Source organism: Odocoileus virginianus, chromosome 19 (assembly GCF_023699985.2).
Source record: "Odocoileus virginianus isolate 20LAN1187 ecotype Illinois chromosome 19, Ovbor_1.2, whole genome shotgun sequence".
Classification (NCBI taxonomy): Eukaryota; Metazoa; Chordata; class Mammalia; order Artiodactyla; family Cervidae; genus Odocoileus; species Odocoileus virginianus.
In genome coordinates, this window is record NC_069692.1 from 28,470,552 (window position 1) to 28,495,907 (window position 25,356).

Sequence of the window (25,356 nt, forward strand, 5' to 3'; positions counted from 1 at the left end):
GTGTTGGAAGCCAGGCACTCAGTATGAAGATGCACAGCCCTGCCCTCAGGGTGCTCAGGAGAGAGAATGGACAGTGGATGAGCTGGAGTCCAGTGATAGGCATGCCGTGTGAAGCTGATGGAAGGGCCTATGTGTGAGGGAGGGCATCCTCACACTGAGCTCCTCGTTCTGGAGACGGGATTTCTTTAAGGAACACTTGAGCTCTGCACGGTGCAATTAAAATGCTCGCCCACTTTCTTACGTAACGACACTGAGGGAAAGAGCATGGTTTCCCAGTTCTGAGCTAGCTGGAGCATCTCTGTGTGTGTCCCCATTGTGCCACCCTTGGTAGTTCACACACAAGAAATGCCTATGACAGAAGGAACAAAACAAGGACCCTTACTAGCCGTATTCATCAATGACCATCTGGGTCCTAAAATCAATTCACATGAGTTCCTTTTTCATTCTCTAGTATAATAATCCAGGTGTAAAGAAATATTTAGCCATATTGAATGCCAAATTGGGACATCAGTCTGGTACACTCTAGCAGTGCTATTGACATGGAGGCCAGTCTTCTATCCCCAGAGCTCACAAAACAGAACAACAAAACTGGAAGACTTTATCTTCACGTAGTCTACAGATTGTGTGCTCAATTGCTCTGGTCATGTCCGACTTCTTGCGACCTTATGGACCATAGCCCACCAGACTCCTCGGTCCATGCGGATTCTCCAGGCAAGAATGCTGGAGTGGGCTGCCATGCCCTCCTCCAGGGGATCTTCCCGACCCAGGGATTGAACCTGCGTCTCTTATGTCTCCTGCACTGAAGACGGGTTCTTTACTGTACACTGGGAAGACTGCTTGATTTTAAACATAATGTTATATTTATAGAAGCTTGTGTTTATGAATCTTATTTTAACTAATATGATAAAACACTGCTATAATATCCACTAAATTATTCCACTCTTCCCTTGCCCCAAGTTACTGACATCATAATTCAAATACATTTTTCTTTCTGTTTCTTTGGCAGGTCACCATTATTGCAGATGATAATTGCAGATTTTTATGCTGGTCAAGAGAAAGATTAACATACTTTCTGGAATCAGAGCCTTTTCTGTATGAAATATTTAGATATCTTATAGGAAAAGACATTACAAACAAGCTCTACTCGTTGAATGATCCCACCTTAAATGATAAAGTATGTATTTTTCTGAGTCCTTTTACTTTGTTAAATACATATGTAGAATGAGGTATCCCTCCTTTATGCAGTGTATAGTTTCCTGGATTTTCATTAACTAATCATGAATTAGTTCTATGTTAAATGAAGTGGGGATGCTTATAATTGAGAGACACTTCAGGGGATCATTTCTCAAGAATGAGGAAATACCATGTAATTATTATATTTCCCATGACCTAGTGAGGTGTCTGCGCATGTCAGACACCTCATGTGTAGTAAGGATGTGCTGTCCTCTTCATAAAATGTCTTTCAAGGAACCTAAAGAAAATGATAAGTGAGCCGGAGGACTAAGGGCGATGTGTGTAGGCCAGGAAAGGCAGGGCAGACTGATAAATGCTGATCAACCCCAGCAAGCAGGAGGTTGGCATTTTAACCCCATGTCTTCCAGTCTTGCACATCCTCCTGATCCCTTTCCAGAAAGCCCGTAAGTGACAAGAGAGATATAGGAATGGAAGCCTGTGGCCATTCAGTTAGGCATTTCAGAGCTGTATGGATCTTCAACAATTTGCAATTTGATCTTCATTTCCCCACATTTGCTGAGAAAGAAGTTTAAGTGATTACAGAAGAGAACTTGCAAAACATTGTTTCCATAAGTACTGTTCCCCAGGGACTATGAGTATGGGTGTGGGCACTCTTCAAGTTATCTTGTCTAGGCAGTTATCAAATTAGGTTGGTGCTTAGCATTTTTCAGATTAATAAATAGTCCAGTGAGTATATTAAATTTTTATAATATATTTGCAGTAATAGCTTATAATAAAAAATTATAGCTACTATTTATTTGGCACTATGTACCAACAGTTCCTTATTTCAAGGAAAAGTAAATGCTACTTACAGGAAAGCTATGATCTAAGCCCCATAGCGCTCAGAAATCTTAAAACTTTGCTTTACAGAAGATCAAAAAGTTGGATCACCAGCTCAGCCTTTGCACTCAATTGTCCATGCTAGAAATGAGGAACAGTATAGTCAGCTCCAGCGAAGATGAAGACGGCTTACACCAGTTTCTTCGGGGCACCTCCAGCGTATCCTCTCTTCGTAAGTTATCCCCACCCTGGGATTCTGATGGATGTTGCTAGAAAAGGACAAATGACAACTTTGATCAGAAAAGTAACTTTTGAAGTTGAAATTATTTGACAACCTCAAGGTAACAATAATCACTTTTTCTAGCTTTTTTCTCTATTGCCCATCAGTTAAAATCTAACTCTAGAACTCTTATTTCTATTTCAGAAGTTGTCCACTTGTTTTGCCATATACTTTTCTCAAACTATTGAGTGGAATAGTATGAAACAGTCTATATGGCTTTCTGGGCATGGTCTTCTTGTTTTCACGATTTTCGTGGAAACTACACCCAGTGTTTAGAATGGTAGGAAGCAACAGCTGGAGGTTAGTTATACTGCCAGCTGGTTATCTCAATGTAACCACCCAGAGTTAACAGGTGATCAGTTAACAGAACTTTCCCTAAGATGAAGGAGCCCACTCAGCTCCATTGTGAGTCACCTCATTCACACTCCCACCGAAAGGCAAGTTTTTCAAGATTCTGCTATAGTTTAGATTGCTTTAAGACATTTTAAATAGCATTAATGACACAGATGTTGAGGTTAATAAGATGAAACAATTATTTCAAGAGATGCTTAATGTTAATACTTAACATTATTTTATAATAAGAATTATTCCAATAATGGTGGTGTAAGAATGTTGAACCAATTCATGGGAACTAGCAGACAGGCAGATTCTCTCACTGCATGAACTAAAAACTATTCATCTTTGCAATCATATGTAAAACCAAAGTAACTTTCAAGAACATCCAGATACACATTCAACAATCCTAAACATGTATGTAAATGATCTTGTAACTTTGGATGCTTTAGAGAAAATGGATTAAGGATTCTAAGTATTGCACAGTATTGCTGGAATTGACAAGGCCATGTAATTGGTATAAGTGCCAAAGCAAAGACTAGGCACAGAAATGCATTATGGGCCTAAAGGAGATTTCAGAAATAACACAAATGGCTATATTTTATTCCAAAGTAACTTTTTGAAAGTATAACTGAGGTTGACCAAACTCTGAATCTACTAACATGTCATATGTATTATCTGCCTTATTGAAACAGTTTGGTGGTCATTAATAAGCATTTTCCAATGGACCCATCTTAATTACTTGTACAGTGATTTCTAAGAAAGGCCAGCAGAAGGGGAATTACACTGAAATATTGCATGTGATTATTCTTCCTGTAGAATGGCTTTTTTGTAGTTTTTATAGTTCTGCGGTATTTCTGAGGAAGCCCTGAGAACAAGCAGTATATGGGATGGCCATTCATTTTCTTAAAATCAGCTTGGTTTTTCTGTAGTGTTTTATTGTATAATCTAAAGCTTTTGGACATTTTGAAAATGAAAGTGTTGGTTGCTCATTCATGTCTGATTCTTTGTGACGCTATGGACTGTAGCCCACCAGGCTCCTCTGTCCATGGGGATTCTCCAGGCAAGAATACTGGATTGGGTTGCCATTTCCTTCTCCAAGGGATCTTCCCAAACCAGGGATCAAACCTGGTTCTCCTGCATTGCAGGCAAATTCTTTACCATCTGAGCCACCAGGGAAGTCCTTTGGACATTTTAACATTTTAGAAAAGAAAACCTTCTCTAGGGTATGTTGTTTAAACAGAATGAGAACATTTTTTCAAGATTAACATCTGTACTATACTTGCCTCCAGAAGCCTAAATTTCCAGGTATTTTGTGGATAGATCACACATCTTGTGCATACAGACCTGGGTCCTTACTGTAATAATTATTAGTTGTATGACTTGGAATAAATTGCATGACCTTTCTAATCTGACATGAGCTGTCATATCAGATTGTCAGGGCACAATTCCTGGCCTGTTTCCTTCCCTCTTCCTTGTAGTGAATTGTGAGTTTAATCCAAATGGCTGTTTCTTGCATGGGTAATTGAAACTTCCGCCTCTGAAGAGGCAGGCAGCCCTGGGGGACGGGGTGGCAGCTTTCCTTCTCAGTTTCCTCGTTTAGTGCACTTTGCTGTACTGAAAATGTGTACAGCCTGCTTATGTTGTTCATTTAATTACTAAATATATGCTTTAGCCTCAGGTTTATTATACAAGCTCTTACACGTTATGATGTAAATGCACAGAGCCACATATATGCATAGTTTTGAGTGTGTGCGTGTGTGTGTGTGTGTGTGTGTGTGTGTGTGTGTGAATTGCACAGCAAATGGACATTCATCCCTGCTTCCTTCTAACAGTCCTCATTCTGAGCTTCTCAGCTTCACCTCTGCAGCTTAATGGAAGACATTAGTATTTGGGCACAACATTGATATTAATTATGAATTATTCATCCTACCATGTGATTCATTAAAAATTGGTTAGTTCTTATTTTTTCTTACTTAGGTTTTGTCCCAGAACTACGGAAGGCTGTTTTTGGTTTTCTTTTGCCCATCCCATCAATAGGGCATCAACTTATCCAGTTTACATTCCTTGTAAAACAGAGAATACAAAACCAACCCCTTAGGACTCCAGCACAGTTGGAGCATGTGAGGTCCCCAAAACAAATACCTAAGCTCTGACTATTCTGGATCTTTGATGTACACAGGGGGGCAGCCGGGGCAGCTGGACTCAGCAACAGTAAGTATCTGCTTCATGAATGCTAGTGGAAAGAAGGGAACACACGTTTATTGACAATAGCAATTATTATTTTTTCAGGTACTCTCTAAACATAATCACATTTAATCTTCACTGCAGTCTGCATGGAAGAGAGGTATCTTAGCTCTCACTAGACGACGCAGTGCTAACAGATGGTTCCCCCAACCTCTGGCCACGATAGAGAGGCTGCTTTCTTTCTTTCTCACATGCACATGGGTGCTGCCGGCTCCTCCTCACTCGGGGAGACTGAAGGAGCAGCTGCTGCTTTAGTCACTGCCACTCGCGGCTGAGGAAAGACCGTGATGGCAGAATCACAACACGGCCCTTAAAGCTGTTTAATTCTTTTTTGCTTTCCCATTGCTTCATTTGCTTGAGTCCCATGTTTGGAAGTGTGATTGTGAGACAGGATGTCCAGGATGCGTGAGGAGGACTTAATGCCTTATATGGATATAAGCTTTCTTGTCTCTGCTCCTGGACCAAGGAGCTCGTCAAGGTGCCTGTCATCTGTCTTCCCCTCCTCACAGGTTTAGCTCCCTACGTGTAGTATATAAAACACGCATGCAGACTGCCTGTCCTTGGCAGTTCCATCATAAGTGGTGCTGAGCACAGGCATTGTCATGGCAACAGGTGGACATATGATGTTTCTTTGAAAGTTGAGAACTTTATTTTAGTTAATTGGAGTTAAATAACCTATTGTTTGGTTTGTTTCTTAAAAATCCTGAGTCAGTGTAGGTGATCTAGTCTGTTAAAACTCATCTTTGAAAGATTTTGCCAACTTAAACCATGTTTTTCAGAAACTATAGTTAAAATTTATGATTTCTTTAACAGACTATGGAATAGTTAAGAGATATTTCTTCCTGACCAAAAAAACCTTTTAAAGTATTTTTTTTGTTGTTGTTATTAATGTGAAGGAGGAGTTCTGGACAGTCTACTAATTTCATATGACCTAGGGAAAAGTGAAAATGAAAGTCGTTCAGTCGTATCCACCTCTTTGGGACCCCATGGACTCTAGTCCGTGGAATTCTCCAGGCTGGTATACTGGAGTGGATAGCCGTTCCCTTCTCCAGAGGATCTTCCCAACCCAGGGATCAAACCTAGGTCTCCCACATTGCAGGTGGATTCTTTACCAGCTGAGCCACCATGGAAGCCCGACCTAGGGGTATAGATCTGTGCTAAGCTGAGTTCGTTTGCATCTGGTTAGTATTCTTGTCTGCTGTGACTAGGCAGCTTATCTGACATAATGGGTTTCCCTCAGCTCTCTTATTTATTTCTTTATCTGGAAATATACAGAAAGCCAATTCCATCTTCTGAGTTTCATGAAATAATCTTTTCAATCCAATTTGTATTTTGTTTCCCCCGTGAACAACTGTAGGCTTACAAACAGGATTATAGGGAGAGGTGGAAAGGCAGCAGGGAACCGGAGATGAGCCTCAGAACTGTTCTCAGACCCACCAGAAGGGTAGTGAAAAGCAGCGCCCCCACTTTGAAGATGAGTAGAGTGCAGCTTAGGGAGATTAAATAACCTGGTCAGGACCGCTCGCCAGCCCTGAAACAAAGAAATACTGAATTGGTTCCAAGGTCTCGCTTTGCCTTTAACCTTACAAATACCCAGGCATGAGTGTAAACTTGTTTGGGCAGCCCCTGTTGCAGCCACTGACACATCCTGACCACTGTCACACATGTTCTCATTTTATCTTCACTTACCTTCACGAGGTAAGTGTTGTATTTCCCCCTTTTCATGGCAAGGAATATGCCATTCATCTCCTCTGGGAGCTTAGCACACAAGCTCCTTCTGGTTGGGGGACCATCTCTAGGGCCCCAGCCCTCACCAGTCCTTTAAATGACCTCTCTCCTCACCCAACATTTTCTCATCTGTAAAATGACTGTAAAAGGATTTTATTGGGTTGTGTACTTTCAGTCTTTAATAAAATTATCAAGTTAATATATAGTTATCAAATAATAAATTTTTTTTCAATGAAAAGAACTGACCCCTTCCAACCTAACCACTCTTTAAGAGCAATCCTATTGGAACAATTTTTGTCCAAAATGCTTAGTAGTGTGCTGTTATTTATTGATTTATCCTCCTAACCTTTATCTTCTAACCTAACTTAGCTCACTTTTAACTTCCCTTCCTGCTTCTGCTCAGTATAAAATATGACTAGTTTTTATCCCTTTATTGTTTACATTTGTAACATTAAATAGTACATATAAACCTCCATTTCTTTTTCTCTCTGAAGCACTTCTAAAGATGAGGACATTAGCTTCCCTACAGTTACTTATTCTTTCCCCTTCTACCTTCAAACTCCTGTCTGTTCTTTAACTTTTCAACAATCAAGGTTGAGAACGTATTTCTGTTCCTTCTTTCTTATTTTTTAATTGGAGGAAAACTGCTTTACAACACTGTGTTGGTTTCTGCCGTACAGCAATGCAAATTAGTCAACATTATATATATATCTCTTTCTCCTCCTTCTTGAGCCTGCTCTCACCCCACCCCACCCCCACTAGGTTATCGGGGAGCACCAGGCTGGGCTCCCTGTGTCCTACAGAAATTTCTCAGCAGCTGTCTTACACATGGTAGTGTCCATATGTCGATGCTGCTTATTCAATTCATCCCACCCCCTCTTTCCTGCGCTGGGTCCACAAGTCCATTCTCCATGTCCTACGTCTCCTTTCCTCCCCTGCACATTGGTTCATCAGTACCATTTTTCTAGATTCCATATAAATATGCATTAATACACAATATTTATTTCTTTCTGACTTACTTCACTCTGTATAACACACTCAGGTTCATCCAACTCACTACAACTGACTCAAGTTCGTTCCTTTTTATGGCTGAGTTATATTCCACTGTATGTATGTACCACATCTCCTTTATCCATTCATCTGTCATTGGACATCTAGGTTGCTTTTATGTCCTGGCTATTGTAAATAGTGCTGCAGCAAACACTGGGGTGGGTACATGTGTCTTTTTGAATTATGGTTTCTCTGGGTATATGCCCAGTAGCTGGATTGCTCCATCATGTGATAGTTTTATTCCTAGTTTTTTAAGGCATCTCCATACTGTTCCCCCTAGTGGCTGTATCAATTTACATTCCCATCAAAAGTGCAAGAGGGTTCCCTTTTCTCCACATCCTCTCCAGCATTTGTTGTTATAGACTTTTTGATTATGGCCATTCTAATTGGTGTGAGATGATACCTCATTGTAGTTTTGATTTGCATTTCTCTGATAATGAGCGATATTGAGCATCTTTTTGTGTGTGTTTATTGTCTATCTGTTGTCTTCGTTGGAGAAATGTCTGTTTAGGTCTTCTGCCCATTTTTTGATTGGGTTGTTTTTCTGATGTTGAGCTATGTGAGCTACTTACATGTTTTGGAGATTAATCCTTTGTCAGTTGTTTCCTTTGCAATTATTTTCTCCCATTCTGAGTGTTGTCTTTTCATCCTGTTTATAGTTTCCTTTGCTGTGCAGAAGCTTTTATGCTTTTTTAATTGGAGGAAAATTGCTTCACAATGTTGTGTTGGTTTCTGCTGAATTGTTTTTTAATGTGGTAAATTACATGTAACACACAAATTACCCATCTTATCCATTTTTTAAATGTACAGTTAAAAGGTATTAAATATGATTATTCTCTCTGCCAACTGCAGTTAGGTCTTCCTTGCTTCATCCATGGCTTGTTTTATTTATTTAAAGCAAACAAATAATATTGACATTACGCTTTATTCAGAATTTAATAGTGGGCTATGACTATATTGCTTTCTTTGGGTTCCAGTGTCATCATGATTCCTGATCTGTTCAAAGGAGACTGTTCCTGGTAAGTTCAAATGGATTCTTCTTTTGTAAAAACACATATAAATAATACCATTGTAGTTTACTTCCTGCCATGCGTCTCCTTTTTTCCTCTAAAGTTCTTTTTTATGCCTTGCTGTCAGGACCATCTTATTCACCAGATATCCAGTATCTGCTAGTTGCTTTTTGTTTTCGGGGAATCATTTCATTTCTTCTTAAAGTCTGAGTAGTTATTTGGCATTTCAGTCATGCCTTTTCCTAGTGCTTTTTGTTTTCATGGGTATCTCTAGTGGCCTCTTTTTCCTTATCCTTACCTTTTCGGTCTCACATCCTCATTCTCCCGGGCCATCAGTTCCATGTCCCTTTTGTCTCCAGCCTTCCTCATGGAGCCTCCCGCCCTCCTACCTCACCCCAAACTGGTGATTCTCTGGCTCTGCGGCACAGCTGCCATCCTTGAGCTGCCTTCCCTGTTCCCCTGAGCTTATCCACCAGCTCTGCAATCCTAAAGCTTTCTCTTTAGGGCAGGAGAGGACTCAGGCTATTCCTTGGCTACTCACACCTGTTGCCCGGGCATCTCAGGGCCCCGACCACCCATCTGAGAAGCCAGGAATTGATCTGAGAACCTCCTCATCCTTCCCATTTGCCTTAATTTGTATAATTCTTTGCTGAGTCCCTCAGTGATCCCTTTAAGGAAATTAGGTCTAAAGGCATACCTACTCTTCAGCATTATTATTCAGAAAACTTCCATCCAAACTCAGTCTCTACAACCTGAAATAATTATGACCTCAGTGAAAAACACATTTTTAAAATTTAACAAAGTCTTATAATATACATAAGGCAAAGGCATAAAGGGGATGATAATCCTTTTCTAGCAAAAAAGCCATTACATTTTTCCCCATCCTCATACATCAAAAAATGTATAATCTAATTAAAATTCTAAACCCCTGTACGGTTTTTAATTACTTGTTAAAGCAGTTGGCCAGATGGTTAAACATAATAAAAGAACACTTTGAAAGGAATGAAGAAAATGTCATCAAAGTTAACAAAGGAAAGGGGAAAAACATCTTACCACAATTATACTGGAGAGTTTATAAAAGTGTCACTCCTTGTTAAAATTTCTGAAGCAGAGAGAGAAGTCGCTTGACAAACTTCATACCATGGTCCTTTGCTTACTTAAAGATCAAACTTGAGGTCACTTACTCATTCTCTGGAACAAGTGTGACCTTCACTCTGGATTTAATAAGAACAACTATGTCTGTTTACCTTCTCTTGCAAGGAGAAGCCCTCAGGCCCTCATGTAATCAGAAGCACACCAAAATAGAAATAAGCTCAATAAGGATAGAGTTCTGTCAAAGGGCATTTCTCCTACCTAATTTTTTAGCACTTATAGCAGAGTTTGGACGGATGGTTATGTAAGATCCCCTGGGTCTGTGTATAAAAAGGCTTCCAGTGTTTAATTCGGGACTTTAAGGTACAAGGCCTGGCAGGGCACCCTGAGCCCATCCTCGGTGGAGGCGCCTGGCTGGTTTGCCCCTGCCGGCAACAACCCTCAAGGACACAAGGTGTGTCTTCATTGCCAGCTCCTTTCCATCTCAGCTAGGATCCCCACAAGCTGCTGTCTAGACAGGTGTGCTGCAAAAAGACTCTGCTTCCTGGATCCGAAGCCGCCTGTGGGTGTCTTCCTGTGGTCTGGCCTGAGTAGAGGTGTCCACTGTTTGGTTCAGAGGTATTCCTCTAAGTCTGTCTTCTGCATTTGCTCAGAGCCCGTGTTTTTTAGTTTTACTCTCTAACCCATGGGACAGCTACCTGGTGCTCCCGTTCTCTTTCCCACCTAATGCACCGAACTGGCACACAGCTCAGAGTCCGTTTCTGCTCTGCTGGTTGTGTGTTCTCCAGGTCTTACTATCTATGGAAGCAAGTATATGCCTTCTTGGCAGAATTTTCTTTTTTTGCTACGTGGTACAATATGAAACATCCCCCAAGCAAAAGTAACTCTTGATGTAGCTATCTAACAAGTTCACACCTGATAAGTCTGGATTGAAGTTTAGTCTGAGATATTTATTTACTTTTAGTATAAATTATGTTAATTGGCAGCCAGGGCCAGTTGGATATTGATAGCTAAAAGCCAAAAATAATGCTAGTTATCTCTTCTTGATTATAATACATGTCAAAGATACAGTTAACCACTTCTGTCTCTCAACTGTAGAAGTGGCTTTAAAAGAAGGATAAAAATCAGTTTCCTAAAAAATTTATGGAGATGGAATTATTTGCCCCTCCAGAATTTGGAATAAGTGAAAAGTGAAGCATTATGCAGGGGTCATGAAGTTCATAGTCCTGTCGTGGAGAGGCAGAAGGAATTTGAACATGCACTTGGCTCAAGAGAAGCTCAGTTTCTCCCTCTGCTCTCACACTCAAGGGAGGTAACGGGCCTTCTGGGCAAAGTTCCGATGATGCATCAGTGCACAAGTTTAGTAAAAAAAACTGGGCAAGCTTGTAGAAAGAATTATTATTAACGTTCCATTTTTGAAATATAACTAGTCCCCTTGAAGCAGGATATTCTTTGGTTGTTGTTGTTGACAGTCCAAATTGGGTTTTGATTAGTGGACAAAAGTGACTTCTGGCAGCACGGTGATGCTCTCGGAGCGTTTGCACTGAACCAGTGGCTCTGCAGAGGGCACAGAACCCCAGGTCAGGGTCGGTGAGCTCCTTCGCCAGGAAGCTCCTGGCTGTGACTGTGGCCAGTTCCCAGGTGGGGCCAGATGAATGTCGTCCTTGGCTCTGAGTGGTACAGAAGCCAGGCCACCTGAGGTTGAGGCAAAGAGGGGGCTCTCTCTGATACTCCGATTCCTCTCGGGGGTCAGACAGCCTGCTGGCTCTGGCGGCTTCTGGCATCTGTAAAGTCAGACTTCATTCCTGTCACCTTCCAGCATATCGGTCTGCTCGATGGAGAAAACAGCAACATGCACCATGGTGGGAACTGGGATGAGGGGACTTGTGGGGTCTGATGCACCACAGAGCCTGAATTTAGTCTTCTCCGTGGGGGGGCGGGGAGGAAATCATTAGCTGGCAGTCTTGCTGGGCTGTCAGCGTCTCCTGCTTTACCCTGGCCAGTTCTGTTTCTCACTGGTTCCCTCTCTGGTGGGAATGGGGTTCATCCACATCATCTCCCAGCTATTCTTCTTTCTTAGATGTCCAGGTTGTCTCTGCTTTAGCCTCTGAGTATAAAATAGAAATACTGATATGGCATGAATTGCTCCTCTGATATACAGTGGAGTTTCTGAGAAGTAAGATAGAGGCAGAAACTAGGTTTGGTTTGCTTTTATTTCCCTAACATTTAACCTAGCCTCTGGCACAGTGTAGTCCGCTTGGGGATTCTCTAGGCCGAGTGGATGAAAACTCTGTAGCAGGTGACAGGACTGATGCACCTCGCTGATGCTGACTTGGAGGGACGGTACTCCCGCCTGGGCTGTAAGCACTGTCGAGTCATCAGTGATGTGAAAGTGATTTCCCTCAAGGCACATAGTACAGAAGGCAGTGATAACAGTCACTTTTTTCAGTGAGGCGTTGCTGTGAACTGAGACCCGCAGGCATTTAAGGGCCACTGGTGGTGCCCCGCTGGCAGGACTTGGACTTGACCCATCAGTTCCAGGTGTGGTTGTGTGTGGTCCCCACGTCCTCAGGGAAGGCTCCATGCAGAGTTTTGGAGAGAGGTTTTTCTCATGTACTAAGTAGTTGTCAAGGACCTAGCTACATGTGGTACTTCAGAGAGGCTGCAGGAGAGAAAAGGCTGTGAAGACAGCCCACAGGACGCCTGTTTTCTAAGGTGGGGATGCAAGTACTTGTCTTCCAGCGGAAAACAGAGTCTCCCCAGACAGGGAATTAGGGAAGACTACAAATGAAGGAGGTAGGGCTTGAGGCTCACCTTGCGGAGTGGAGAATTTGGTGGGTAGAGCAGAGAGTGGAGAAGCCAGTTCACGAGGAGAGAAAAGCAAGAGGAGAAGAGGGAAACACTGGACTGGATTTGGGGCACTGCGAGTTTGCCAGAGCTTGGCCAGAAGGGAGGGGGGCCCCTGGGTGTCACCCCAGGACTAGAAGTAACTCTTGCTTTACTTTTAATGTTACATCCTAAGACTACAGTTCTTCCTTTCTCAGGCAAATAGAGTGGGAACAGAATAAATTCTTTCACAGAATGGTGGTAAAGAATCTGCCTGCCAATGCAGGAGATGAAAGAGACGTGGGTTCAATCCCTGGGGCGGGAAGATCCCCTGGAGTAGGGCATAGCAACCCTCTCCAGCATTCCTGACTGAGCGTGCATCAATGAAAAAAAAAATGCTCCCTGTCGTATCAGTAAACAAAAGATATTGCAGTCTTCAAGTCATCTCACTACAGCCACCCTGATGGTGAGCCCTGAGGGGACTCAAGATTCAAACAGGATGCCTGCCGTGTAGCAGTCAACCACTGGAGCCACCCTGATCACACACCCTGAGGAGACTCGGGATGAAAAAGCAGAGGATGCTGGCCCCAGACAGCTGAGGTGCCGGTCAAAGGAGTGATTTTAGTCAGTGCAAGCTCTTGCATCTTCTCATACATAGAAAAGTGCTAAATTACTTGAGATGTCTGGTTTTCTTTAATTAACAGTACTCTTTTGATATTCTGACTACCTGGTCTTTGTTGCAAAAAATCCTATACATCCAAGCCCCTCCCTTCCCTCTTGGGACCAGTCTCTCAGAGATATCTGAGAGAGTATGTGCTGGGCTTAAGTCCTCAGTTTTCTCTGCCAGATAAAACAGTTCTCAACTTTTAGTTGTGCATTTCTTTTCAACTGACAATAGAGAAGCTAAACGTTCTCCCAGAGTTTCTCTAGGTCATTTCTACTTGTATTGGTTCCTCTCTTCATTCTCTCTCAACAGAAAAAGGCAGTGATTGGTGAGGTAGCTAAAGGGGCAGATAACATTTTTGGCCCCAGTGTGGGTAACTACTTCAGGTTACTATAGAACCTGTAGTCCCATGCCTTTGGTTTGATAGTTCTATACGTTTAGTTCTCTAGTTTAAAGATGGGCTTAAACCTACAGACCAATTCTCCCCACTTCCCCAGACAAAATGCACTGGGCATGTTCGTGTTACGTATATCGTACGTCTTCATACGTCTGGATGCTCTGCATAATTGATTTGGCATAATGCTCTTAGCCATGCCATTTTGCTTGTTCTGAGGGTTTATCTGATTGCAGATACTCAGCCTAAGTTAATAATTCATGAGATTCAATCATAACTTGAGGCTCCAAATATGATGGAAGTCATGGCTATTGTTTTTCTTAAAAAAATAATAGACAATTTTGCTGCACTGTTACATTGAGCAACACAAAATGCTATTTGAGCACAAGTCTCATTTCTTTTATTTGCTATGCCTATGAGCAATGATGAATTTTAACAAGTTTTCTAATGATTTAGGCCATTGCTCTCCTAAGGCCATATTATTAAGTCATTTTACTGACTTATATTTACAAAAGGATTATGATATCCTAGGCACAGATATAAGAATTTAACAAGTTTGAGTCATGTAATCCTCTTAACAAGCGTATGAAATAGATGCCACTATTATGACTTCTGTTTTACGGATAGAGAAACTGGGGCATAGAGAAGTGAAGTACCATGCCCAAGGTCACACAGATAGATTACATTGCCATTTGAATAATTCACATGCAAGTTCCAGGTTATGTTTGGTATGTCTTCTGTAACCTGTGTGAAAAAGGATAAAAAGAATATGAGAGATTCTCCCATACTGTGCTCAGAGGCAGAATTGTGTTCCTAGACTATCTTAATAGAAGCTAATTTTCTACCAGTTACATCAGTAGTTGTCTCCCCATAAACTCAGTATTTTAACTAACTGCAAATGTTTGAAAGTGAACAATTTCCATTTATATATGACAAACACACTAGCTCTGCCCAAGTCCATCTCCGCACTGTATAATTATGATCTTTTATGTTGAAAGATGTAGCTGTGGATCATGGCATCTTCCAAGATTGCCATGACTATATAGTTAATAATAAATGACAGTTACTGTATATAACTTTTCGCTTCCCCTTGTCCCCCTGAAAAAAAAAAAACTCAGCCATAAAAAAGAATGAAATGTTGCTATTTGCAACAACATGAGTAGACTTGAAAGGTATTATGCTAAAGTGAAGTAAGTCACACAGAGAAAGACAAATACTGTATGATATCACTTCTGTATGGAATCTAAAAAAATACAGTAGACTAGTAAATATAGCAAAAAAGAAACAGACTTATAGAAAACAAACTAGTGGTTACTAGTGGGGTGAGGGAAGGGGGAGGGACAATATAGAGATAGGGAATTAAGAGGTACAAACTACTATGTATAAATAAATTAAAAAGATATATTGTATAACACAGGAATATAGCTAATATTTTATAATAACTATAAGTGGAATATAACCTTTAAAATTGTAAATCACTATATTGTACACTTGTAACTTATAGTATTGTACATCAACTATACTTCAATAAAATTAACAAAAAAATGTTAATGTTTATGTAATGGTGTTATATGAATCTCTAACTGGAAAGCAGTGATAAATGTTATATATGCCAGAGACTTAAGTGAAAATAATTTATATGTAAATGAACCCTTCTTTGATGATATTGATGTTCTAACAATGGCGACTGATTCTGAAGCTGTCAATGGAAGGAACACACAGGGTCTCCAAAAGTCACTTTCCCAAGTATCTTTATCCTGATCTCAAAATTCGATCTAAAATAAGCAATGTACACTTTTTATCCAAGTGAATAAAGTTGAAATAAATAAATATATATATATATCTTGAAAAAAAAATGACAGCAACATTTTCTATGTGCCTAGCACTGTGCCAAGCACATTCCATGATTATTTTGTTTAGTCCCCTGAACCACCCCATGAGGCAGGTCCTGTGAAAGTCTTCTTTCCACAAAGATGGAAACAGGCCTAGAGAGGTTTGGCAGTGGAGGACCGGTCACAGGGCTAGGAAGCAGCACGGCAGGGATCTGAACCTTGGGAGTGTTTCCTGAGCCTCTGGTCTTGGCCACTGTGCTCTGCCCCCCCACCCCTGTGCGTGGAGTACACAGCTGCCTCTGGCTGGGGATTGAGAGCTGATCCTGATAAATTTCTTATTGCCTTTTTGTGTCTTTCTAAGAGCCCACTACCCGTTCTTTGCTGTAGAGCAAGTATTTGAAAAGTCAGACTTCTCCCATTGTTCCTCCTTCATCAGCCTTACACTTAGCCCTGAGTTCAGCATTTGCTGATATATTGCTTGCTAACTGACCTCGCACTGCTGGAGGGCAGAGCAAGAATATGGCACAAGCCTGGGTGGGGCCGAGGGAGACCCTCATGAAGTGGAGCCTAACACAGAACGTGGGAACTACACAGGAGGGAGTTTGTGTGTGCTATAATAGTAGGCACCTTGAGAAGCCTAGGCACTCATTTATAATAACTTCTACTCTTACTTTTAGACAGTGTTTTTTTCCTCCATCAAGCATGGTGTCCATTATAGTACATGCTCAATTAGCATTTGGTGAATGCATGAATGAATGAAGGACAGACAGAATGAATGGCTTGTTTATTTGGTTTCTTTGATATAAGGGCCTTTGCTGCTTTTCTGGGTTATATTTGCTTCATCCAGCTCTTCCCCCCTGTGTGCCTGGATTCTCCTCCTTGCCACCTTCCTTCTCTCTCTCCCTCTCCCCTGCAAGTCCAGGGAGTGACTGGACAGTTGGTGGCAAGAGATATTCTTTTGGGTGATGTTCCAGATGGTGGAGGTGCTATAGTTTCAGAGTAGAGCCATTCCTTAGGGAAAGTAGGAGTTAAATCCGCCTTCAAGGGACTAAAATTATCATCTATGATATTAATGTAGGAACGTGCATTCTCAGTCCTAAGCAGACTTTGGGGCAAATCACTGGGAACTGCATGTGTTTGAGAAGCTCGTACCATCCACACACCTGCAGTGACATCCTCTCTACATCTGTTCTTATGAATTAACAATGGCTCCTTGACTTTGCTGCCTTGCAGAACATTGGTCTACAAGACATCTGGTCCATGCTAAGGTCCTTGATGTTTACAGGACCATGTAGTCCTGTCTAAAATGACCAAAAGATATTTGGTCCATGCCAAAAGGTCCTTGATACTTGGTCATATTTGGTCCTTTCAGAAATATCCATGGAGACATTTGGTCCATGCCAAAAGGTCCCTGATATTTGGTCTTGCCAAAAATGATTTGGCATGCACAGAAATCAGAGAAGAAGTAAAAGGGATCCAAATTGGAAAAGAAGTAAAGCTATGACTGTCTGCTGATAACATGATACTATACATAGAAAATCCTAAAGATGCTACCAGAAAACAATACTAGAGCTCATCAATGAATTCAGTAAAGTTGTAGGATACAAAATTAATACACAGAAATCTGTTGCATTTTTATACACTAAAAAATAAAGATCAGAATGAGAAATTAAGAAAATAATCTCATTTATCATCACATCAAAAAGAATGAAATACCTAGGAATAAACTTACCCAAGAAGATGAAAGACCTGTACTCTGAAAACTATTAAGACATTAATGAAAGAAATTGAAGATGACATAAATGGATAGAAAGATATACTGTGTTCTTGGATTAGAAGAATCAATATTGTTAAAATGACTCTACTACCCAAGGCAATCTACAGATTCAGTGCAATTCCCATCAAAATACCAATGGCATTTTTCACAGAACTAGAACAAAGAATTTTATGAAAACACAGAAGAACCCAAGAAGGCAAAGCAAACTTAAAAATGAAGCTGAAGGAATCAGTCTCTCTGACTTCACACTATATTACAAAGCTACAGTAATTAAAACAGTGTTGTACTGCTGCACACATACACACAAAAACAAGAAATATACATCAATAGAAGAGGGTAGGAAACCCAGAAATAAACCCATTAATCTATGACAAAGGAGGCAAAACTATACAATGGAAAAGAGACCGTTTCTTCAATAAGTGGTGCTGGGAAAACTAGACAGCTACATGTAAAAGAATGAAATTAGAACATTCTCTAACATCTAAAATAAACTCAAAATGGATTAAAGACCTAAATTTAAGAATGAATACTATAAAACTCCCAGAGGAAAACATCGCAGGACACACTTTAACACAAATCACAGCAATATATTTTTGAATCCATCTGCTCCAGAGAACAAAATAAACAACAGAGACCTAATTAAACTTAAAAAGCTTTTGCACAGCAAAGAAAGCTATAAACAAAATGAAAAGACAAACTAGAGAATAGGAGAAAATATTTGCAAATGGTGCAACCAACAAGGGATTAATCTCTAAAACATATAAACAGCTCATGCAGCTCACTATTAAATGAATAACTTTAAAAATGGGCAGAAGATTTCAACAGACACTTCTCCAAAGAAGACATGCAGACGGCCAAAGGCCACATGAAAAGATGCTCAATATCACTAATTATCAGACAAATGAAATCAGAACTATGAAGTATCATCTCACACCAGTCAGAATGGCCATGATCAAAAAGTCTACAAAAAATAAATACTGGAAAGGGTGTGGAGAACAGGGAACCCTAATACACTGTTGGTGGGGATGTAAATTGGTGCAGTCACTATGGAAATCAGTATATAGTTTCCTTAAACTGAAAACAGAGCTACCTTATGATGCTGCAATTTCACTTTGGGGTATATATCCAAAGAATACCATAATTCAAAAAGATACATACACCCCAGTATTCACTGCATCACTATTCACAATAGCCAAGATGAGGAAGAAATGAAATGTCCATCAACAGAGGAATGATAAAGAACATGTGGCACATATATACAACAGAATATTACTCAGCCATAAAAAAGAATGAATGAATGCCATTTGCTGGGCTTGCCCTGGTAGCACTAGTGGTAAAGAGCCCATCTGCCAATGCAGGAAATGTAAGAGATGTGGGTTTAATCCCTGGGTCTGGAAGATCCCCTGGAAGAGGGCATGGCAACCCATCCCAGTGTTCTTGCCTGGAGAATCCCCATGGACAGAGAAGCCTGGTGGGCTATAGCCCACAGGGTTGAAAAGAGTTAGACAAGACTGACGCGACTTAGCACACACACACGCAGCAACGTGGAGGGACCTGGAGATTTTCATACTAAGTGAAGTAAACCAAATATATCATAGCATGTGTGAAGTCTAAAAAAAAGATATAAATGAACTTACTTTCAAAGCAGAAGCGACTCACAGCCTTTGAAAACAAACATGATTACCAAAGGGGAAAGGTGGGGGGAGGAGGGATAAATGTAGTTTGGGGTTAACATATACACACTTGAGTTCAGTGGCTTCAGTCGTATCCGGCTCTTTGCAACCCTTTGGACTGTAGCCCACCAGCCTCCTCTGTTTGTGCGATGTTTCAGGTAAGAATACTGGAGTGGGCTGCCACTTCCTGTTCCAGGGGATCTTCCCAACTCAGGGATCAAACCTGCCTCTCCTGCATTTCAGGCAGATTTTTACTTGCTGAGCCATCAAAGAAACCTCTACATGTACACACTACTACATATAAAATAATCAACAAGGACTACTATATAGCACAGGGAACTTCACTCAATATTCTGTAATAACCTATATGGGAAAAAAATTTGAAATAGGGTAGATGTATGTATAACTGAATCACTTCATTGTACACCTGAAATATAGCATTGTAAATCAACTATACTCCAATGTAAAATAAAAATTCAATTTAATGTTGATGTACGGCAGAAACCAACCCAACACTGTGGAGCAATAATTCCCCAATTAAAAATAAATAAAATTTAAAAAATCAAATTAAAAAAAAGATGCAGTATTAGGGACACTGCGTTCCTGGTGCCAGCTATAGCTTCCCAGAGTTTTATTTTCCAGTTGGAGCTGTTCACTGATACATCATGCCAGCATCGGGGCAGGCTGTACATTAAGTGGTTTTCCTTTCTGTGTCTTTGGCAGATGTGCCATCCCCACACCAGCGAGCCTCGGCCAGGATGAAACCAATAGAAGAAGGGGTAGAAGACGACGACGAGGTCTTTGAACCTGCATCTTCAAATACATTTAAAGTTCGTCAATGGCCTTGATCCCAAGAGAGGATTCAAGTTACCAAGAGGGAAACGGTCTTGGAGAGATCCTGAAAAATACCAGCACTTTTTCACGGCTTTTAGATTTTTTTCTGCTTTCATACACCCAGCTTGGTAGAGTCTGAGGGTAGGAAAGTGGGGGAGATTAAAAAATGGGAAGGTTACCTTCTCTTTTTACTGGTCAGCTTTTAGTTTCACTGAGCCTTCTGACTAAAACGTGTGCTATTTTTGAGAGAGATATTTTCACAGTGTTTTCTAGATATATTATCACTTAAATTAAAAAAAAAACTTAGTGCTTTGTCATTTCAAATGCCTTCACTTATCTTCCAAGTTGTTGTTCGCTTTCATCAGACAGTTTATCCTCTGCTGTGGCAATGGGGTTGTCCATTTGATTGAGGTGGAGGGAATGTTAAAAAAAAAAAAAAAAAGCAGGGAATCTCAGGCTTTGCTCAATGAATTTTCTGGCTGGAAAATTTTGAAGAAAGATGTGATGTGACTCATGTATGTTTTTTCTCTCAGGCCAGATACATCATATCTCACCTTTGTGGACACTATGGATAGGTTGCTAATGGACAAAGCTTGTCAGACTTGACTCACATTACCCTGATATTACACTGTTTGGAAGCTGGGATGAACCCTAGAAGGTGACAGTGGAAGCAGTTCCGAGCTCAGGGTTACCCTCTGGCTAAACCCGCCCAGCTGTGACGTGGAGCCATCTCGCCCCATGGTCTGCTGTAGGAAGCACATTACTGGGGGACAGGAGGACTGCAGAGTCAAGTGGTCAACGAAGCGTCCCAGAATGACGAGGCCGACAGAGCCACCGCACTCTGGCTACTGCTCTCATGTTCAGATGGTTTCTCCAGGGGCACAGACGGCTCCTTACTGTATGAGTCAGATACCAGGTGCCAAGGCTGCAAGTGGAGACACAGCTGTGAGGCAGACGGCCCGCCACAAGCTCTCCCAGGATCGCCCAGCCTAGAGAGTGCCCTGAGGACCTTGATTCTAGAGCTCTCTTTTCCACCAGTTGTGATTCCAGACACGGTGGTGCCTTGGGAAATTTGCTTAAATCATCAAGCGGGTCGGTGTTACTGGCCCTTCGCCAGGCCACCCATTTGAGGGAAGCCCCCTGGAACGGCTGTGTTCCATCATGCCCCACTAACTTCATCTTGTGTACTCCAACTCTGAGTTAGACCCATTATGTTAAATAACAAGGAAAGTCGCATATAAAATTATTTTCAGGTGAGCTGAGCCAAAAGCATCTTTTGCCAAGAGGTGATTTCTATGAGAGAAGATATAAAACTCAACTGCCCCAGGGTCACTTCATTTTCCTAAACTCATTTTTTAAAGCCAGCTATTTTAGTAATTTCACTTGAGTCAAATTTACATGCTTGATCACTCACTGAGAAAAATTCCACAGACTGGGTATCCAGCTCCTAACACATTCATCAAATGAATAGCTTGTTAACCTCACCATAGAAAGGCTGATTTCACTTTCTGCTGTAGTATTCTCTTCTGTTTGCTAAATTAAGGTTTTATTTTGGGGAAGTGAAACAAAGGTGAGTGAATGACTTTACCTTGACTTTAAGACTTAAGATATAGCAGGTTGAACTTTCTCTCAGTGCCTGAATCAAGTGTATGAAGTAATGGTGTTAATACCACTTTAACTATTGAAGTGACGCTATGTAGGCCATTGAGTTTATACATGCATAGGACTAATTTATAAAATCATTCAACAGAGTAATTAGATATTACATCCTTGTCTAAGTAGAAGCAATTTTAGATTCTACAAAAGCCATGTTTGTAATGTTCTGTGAGTCCACAGAACCTTGAGACTTTCTTACCCTGACCCATTTTCAGACGTGTCTCACTTAGTCACCCTTAGACAGCAGAGAGGAGCATCTCTAACAGTCAACCTGGATGTGTTTAGAGGTGAGTTTCTGTCGTGCTGGAAAAGCACACTGTTTAAAAGCACACTGCTAAAATTAGGTGATATGATGTCATCTACTTTTTTAATGTGTTTGTGTCACTGCCATCGATAATGAAGGTTATAATCTCAAGATTAGGAATCTTCAAAAGCCACTTATCTTGAATAGGAAACATAAAACTATCTGTAAATACATCCCTCTAAGGATGACAGCGAAGGAGCCAAAGCCGTTGAGTGGTCCTCCCATTAGACTTGATAGCAAAGAAGCAGATAAGAAAACATAAAAGATCTCCTATAGATGAGTTTTATAGATTCATGGACGCAAGTGTATCTTTGTATAACATGTAGATTAAAAAAAACACATTTGTTGCCAAAGCGACCAATAAAATGCTTCCTGTGTTTTTTGGCCTTCACTAAGCTGTGTGACCAAGGTCCAGAAAATGGCCTATAAAAATTACTCTATTTATCACCCCAAATCCACCGTTGAAATGTAACATCAAGTTCCTTGTATGAAGCTGGAGTCAACATTTATACCAGAATGTATGGCATTTATAATATTCTGCAAGCTCTCATAAATGTTGTGTTTATAAAATAATAGCACAAACCCTATGATGTTTATAGATTTAAATTAGTAATAATGGGTGCTATATAATTATTTTTCTGTTACCTCCTTGGCTCCCTGGGATCTTTTCTGTTTCTCCCTGTGGTTCATTTCACTTTAATCATTTTGTACCTTTGTGCTTTGCTGCCAACAGTGTGCTGTGCCCACTGGGAAACACCACCTTCTGCACATCTGGTTCTCCTTCCACACGCCTGAAGCTTTTCTGATTTTGTAACTTGGAGCTGCCGATTCTTGCTCTCCAGATCCTATCATGTGACCTCAAAGGCAGAGTCACTTAAATGCTGGAAAAAATATTTAGTAGAGAAAGTTACGTAACTACACTCTTAGCCCTGTCCGTGGTGCACCCAGGTGACGACCTTGCCCTCTGGTGAGGATTTAATGCTAGTGTGTGTGGCATCCAGCCGAGCCCTTGGGCCTGCTGGCTGGTCCAGACCCTGGGGTGCAGCTCCAAGGATTCAGTTACTATTTTTAAAATCTATTTTCCTCGTCATTTGTAAAGCTGCTCTGCAGAAACCGTGGACTCTGCCACGTTTCCCCTCCTTTCCCTCTTTCTTAACCTGGTTTCACAACCTTTTTCTAATTATGCCCAACTAGAGTGATTAGAAATTCCCACCCACTCAATTCCAATTCCCTGGGATGTGACGGGATAGGACTGTGCAGGGAGCTCAAGGTTGTTTCACACAACACATCTCACTGACACTCCGATCATTACAGGGCCCCCATGACATATTGTAGGGCAAGTTTAAAAAACCCACTTTAAGCACTATTTACAGATTTTACCAATATACTTACAACCTAGTTTTAAAGTACCTGAGAATTTTGTGACTACTTCGTACAGACATAGTATTTATAGGAATTGCATTCTTTCTGCTTTGAGGTGCCATTTACATGGATATCATTTTACTTTATAATAAATTTACATTTTGTCTGAATAGAGCTTTGTAGTTTAAAATATCTTCATATTTTGTCATTTGATCAAATAAACTTCTTACTTGGAATATGTACACTTTTTAAAAATTTCTCTTATATGTGGCTGGTTTCTCTAATGCCATGCCCAAAGGTCCAAGAAAGAACTTCAGAGGTCATGGGAATTGCTCTGGTTTAGGCAATCTGAGCAGACACGCAGGAGGCATGCTCCTGGGTTAGCTCCCCTTAATTTTGAGGGCCTGCTATCTTGCTGCCTTTGGTCATGAAAAGGGTGGGCCACAAGGCAGTGGACAGTCCTGCCTGGATGCAGTGACTGAGAAGCCTCCAGAATTTCAATGTGAGGATACATTTATTTCAAGTTTTTAATCCACTGTATTTGAAACTTCACTTCTAGTTTTCGTAAGGTTCAGCAATACAAGGAATCACATGAAGGGGACGGAACACGTCCCCTGGGTCTACTCTGTGGCGGGCAGTCTTTCTGTTCATAAAAAAACTCACGTTTGCTTCCATCACCTGTGCTCGATGTTAAAAAGGGACTGGAAAGCCCATCTCTTGGCCGTTTGTAGTAGGTCCTTGACACCTAATTAACTTGCCCTGATCAGCACCAAGACGAGACCCAGCTGGACCAGGCGACTTACACCACTAGTTAAAGAATTAATTCTCTTGCCTGATAAGCCATGTCATTCAGGCCTAATGTCTGGCTCTAAGCCCTGACTTTCAAGCTGCCCCATCTCTGGGGCAGCTTCCCCTCACCTAGCCTGTGCTGTGAGACTTAAGAGTTTCCCATGATGCCCACGAGGGGTTTTCTGTGGATGGGTGTGGGTACAACCCAACATGAGCTAAAATTGACAGGACTTGGTTCCAGATTTGTGGGAGCAGAGATGGTGGTGAGAGGGGAGAGTGTCAAAGAGCTCCAGCTGGAGTTGCTGCTGGTTACTCGCTGGTGAGGACCAGGTTTGAGTGGAGAGACCGCTTTCTTCATCCTGAGTTTGAGGGGCCTCTGGGGCAGCAGAGAGGTGTCAAAATCTGGAACTTGGAGGAGGGATTGGGGCTAAGGATACAGATTTCTGAGCTGAAGATGGCACCGTGAACTTGACAGCTTCCCAATATGTAAAAAATTTTCTGTTAAAGGGGGTGTGTGTGATGAATAAATATGAACGAATACACTACACCAATATTTCCTTAATGTGGATGGACCTAGAGATTATCATACTAACTGAAGTCAGAATGAGAAAGACAAATATACGATATTTATATGTAGAGTCTAAAATATACAGATGAAATATACAGACTCACAGACATAGAAAACAAAGTGACAGTCACCAAGTGGGAAAAGGGATGGGGACGGTATAAATTAGGAGTCTGGGATTTGCAGATACAAATTACTATACATAAGATAGATTTAAAAAAAAAACAACAAAAAAACAAGATCCTACTGTAAAAAAATTTTTTCCTTGCTGTTTACTAAGGGCAGATATATCCCCACTGACCTTCAGGTTCTCCCAGCCTCCTTTGTCATCCTATCACAAGATGATTCCCATCTTCCCAGCTTACAGCTAAGCTTTCTACTTTTCTGCCCCATTTGCCTGGTCCAGCCGCTCAAAACAGGCAGGACCCCACATTGCAGGACCGACCCCGGGCCTGCTCCTGGGGAAGAAGCACCGTGGCTCAGGATTTCACCCGCTGCCTTCTTGCACAACAGACCAGCAGAAGCAAATGTGGCTCGAATGAAGCTAAACTACCTTACAGCTGAGTAAATGAAGCCTCACAATCAAAACCCGACTGGTCGGGGAAGGGAGCCTTCAGGGAGAAATGATTAGCGCCATTTACCTCTTGATATTTCTCTGTGAATGCTGGAAACTTCAGAGCTGCTCTCGTTCCTTGGTGGCTGCATATAATTAGGTCATTTGTGTAGAGACGGACGGAGGTGAATCCTGGAGTCCCCTTGAAAAAGTTCGGACCAGTTTCAGGCCCCGGCCTCCCACGGGGGCCACGCTGCACAGGAAACAGAACCACCGTCAGCTGCTCTGAATTCATTTCTCTTTAAAGGGTTTCTGTTAGGTTGGAGGCCTCCCTAATGTTTTTCAGTCTGCTTCCCACTGTTTCTGTTGTTCTC

The 25,356-nt window shown here is 41.3% G+C and overlaps 1 protein-coding gene across 1 annotated transcript in view; it reads left to right on the top strand.

The window, feature by feature from the left end:
• The window catches only part of POPDC1 (popeye domain cAMP effector 1), a 45,972-nt gene extending 22,680 nt beyond the window's left edge, over positions 1–23,292 (top strand). The window contains exons 6-8 of the mRNA XM_020905077.2: positions 1,007–1,174; positions 2,104–2,245; positions 19,643–23,292. Of these exons, the coding sequence (XP_020760736.2) occupies positions 1,007–1,174; positions 2,104–2,245; positions 19,643–19,767 (435 nt within the window). The 3' untranslated portion in view covers positions 19,768–23,292. The remainder of the gene's footprint in view (positions 1–1,006; positions 1,175–2,103; positions 2,246–19,642) is intronic.
• Positions 23,293–25,356: the final 2,064 nt, after the last annotated feature.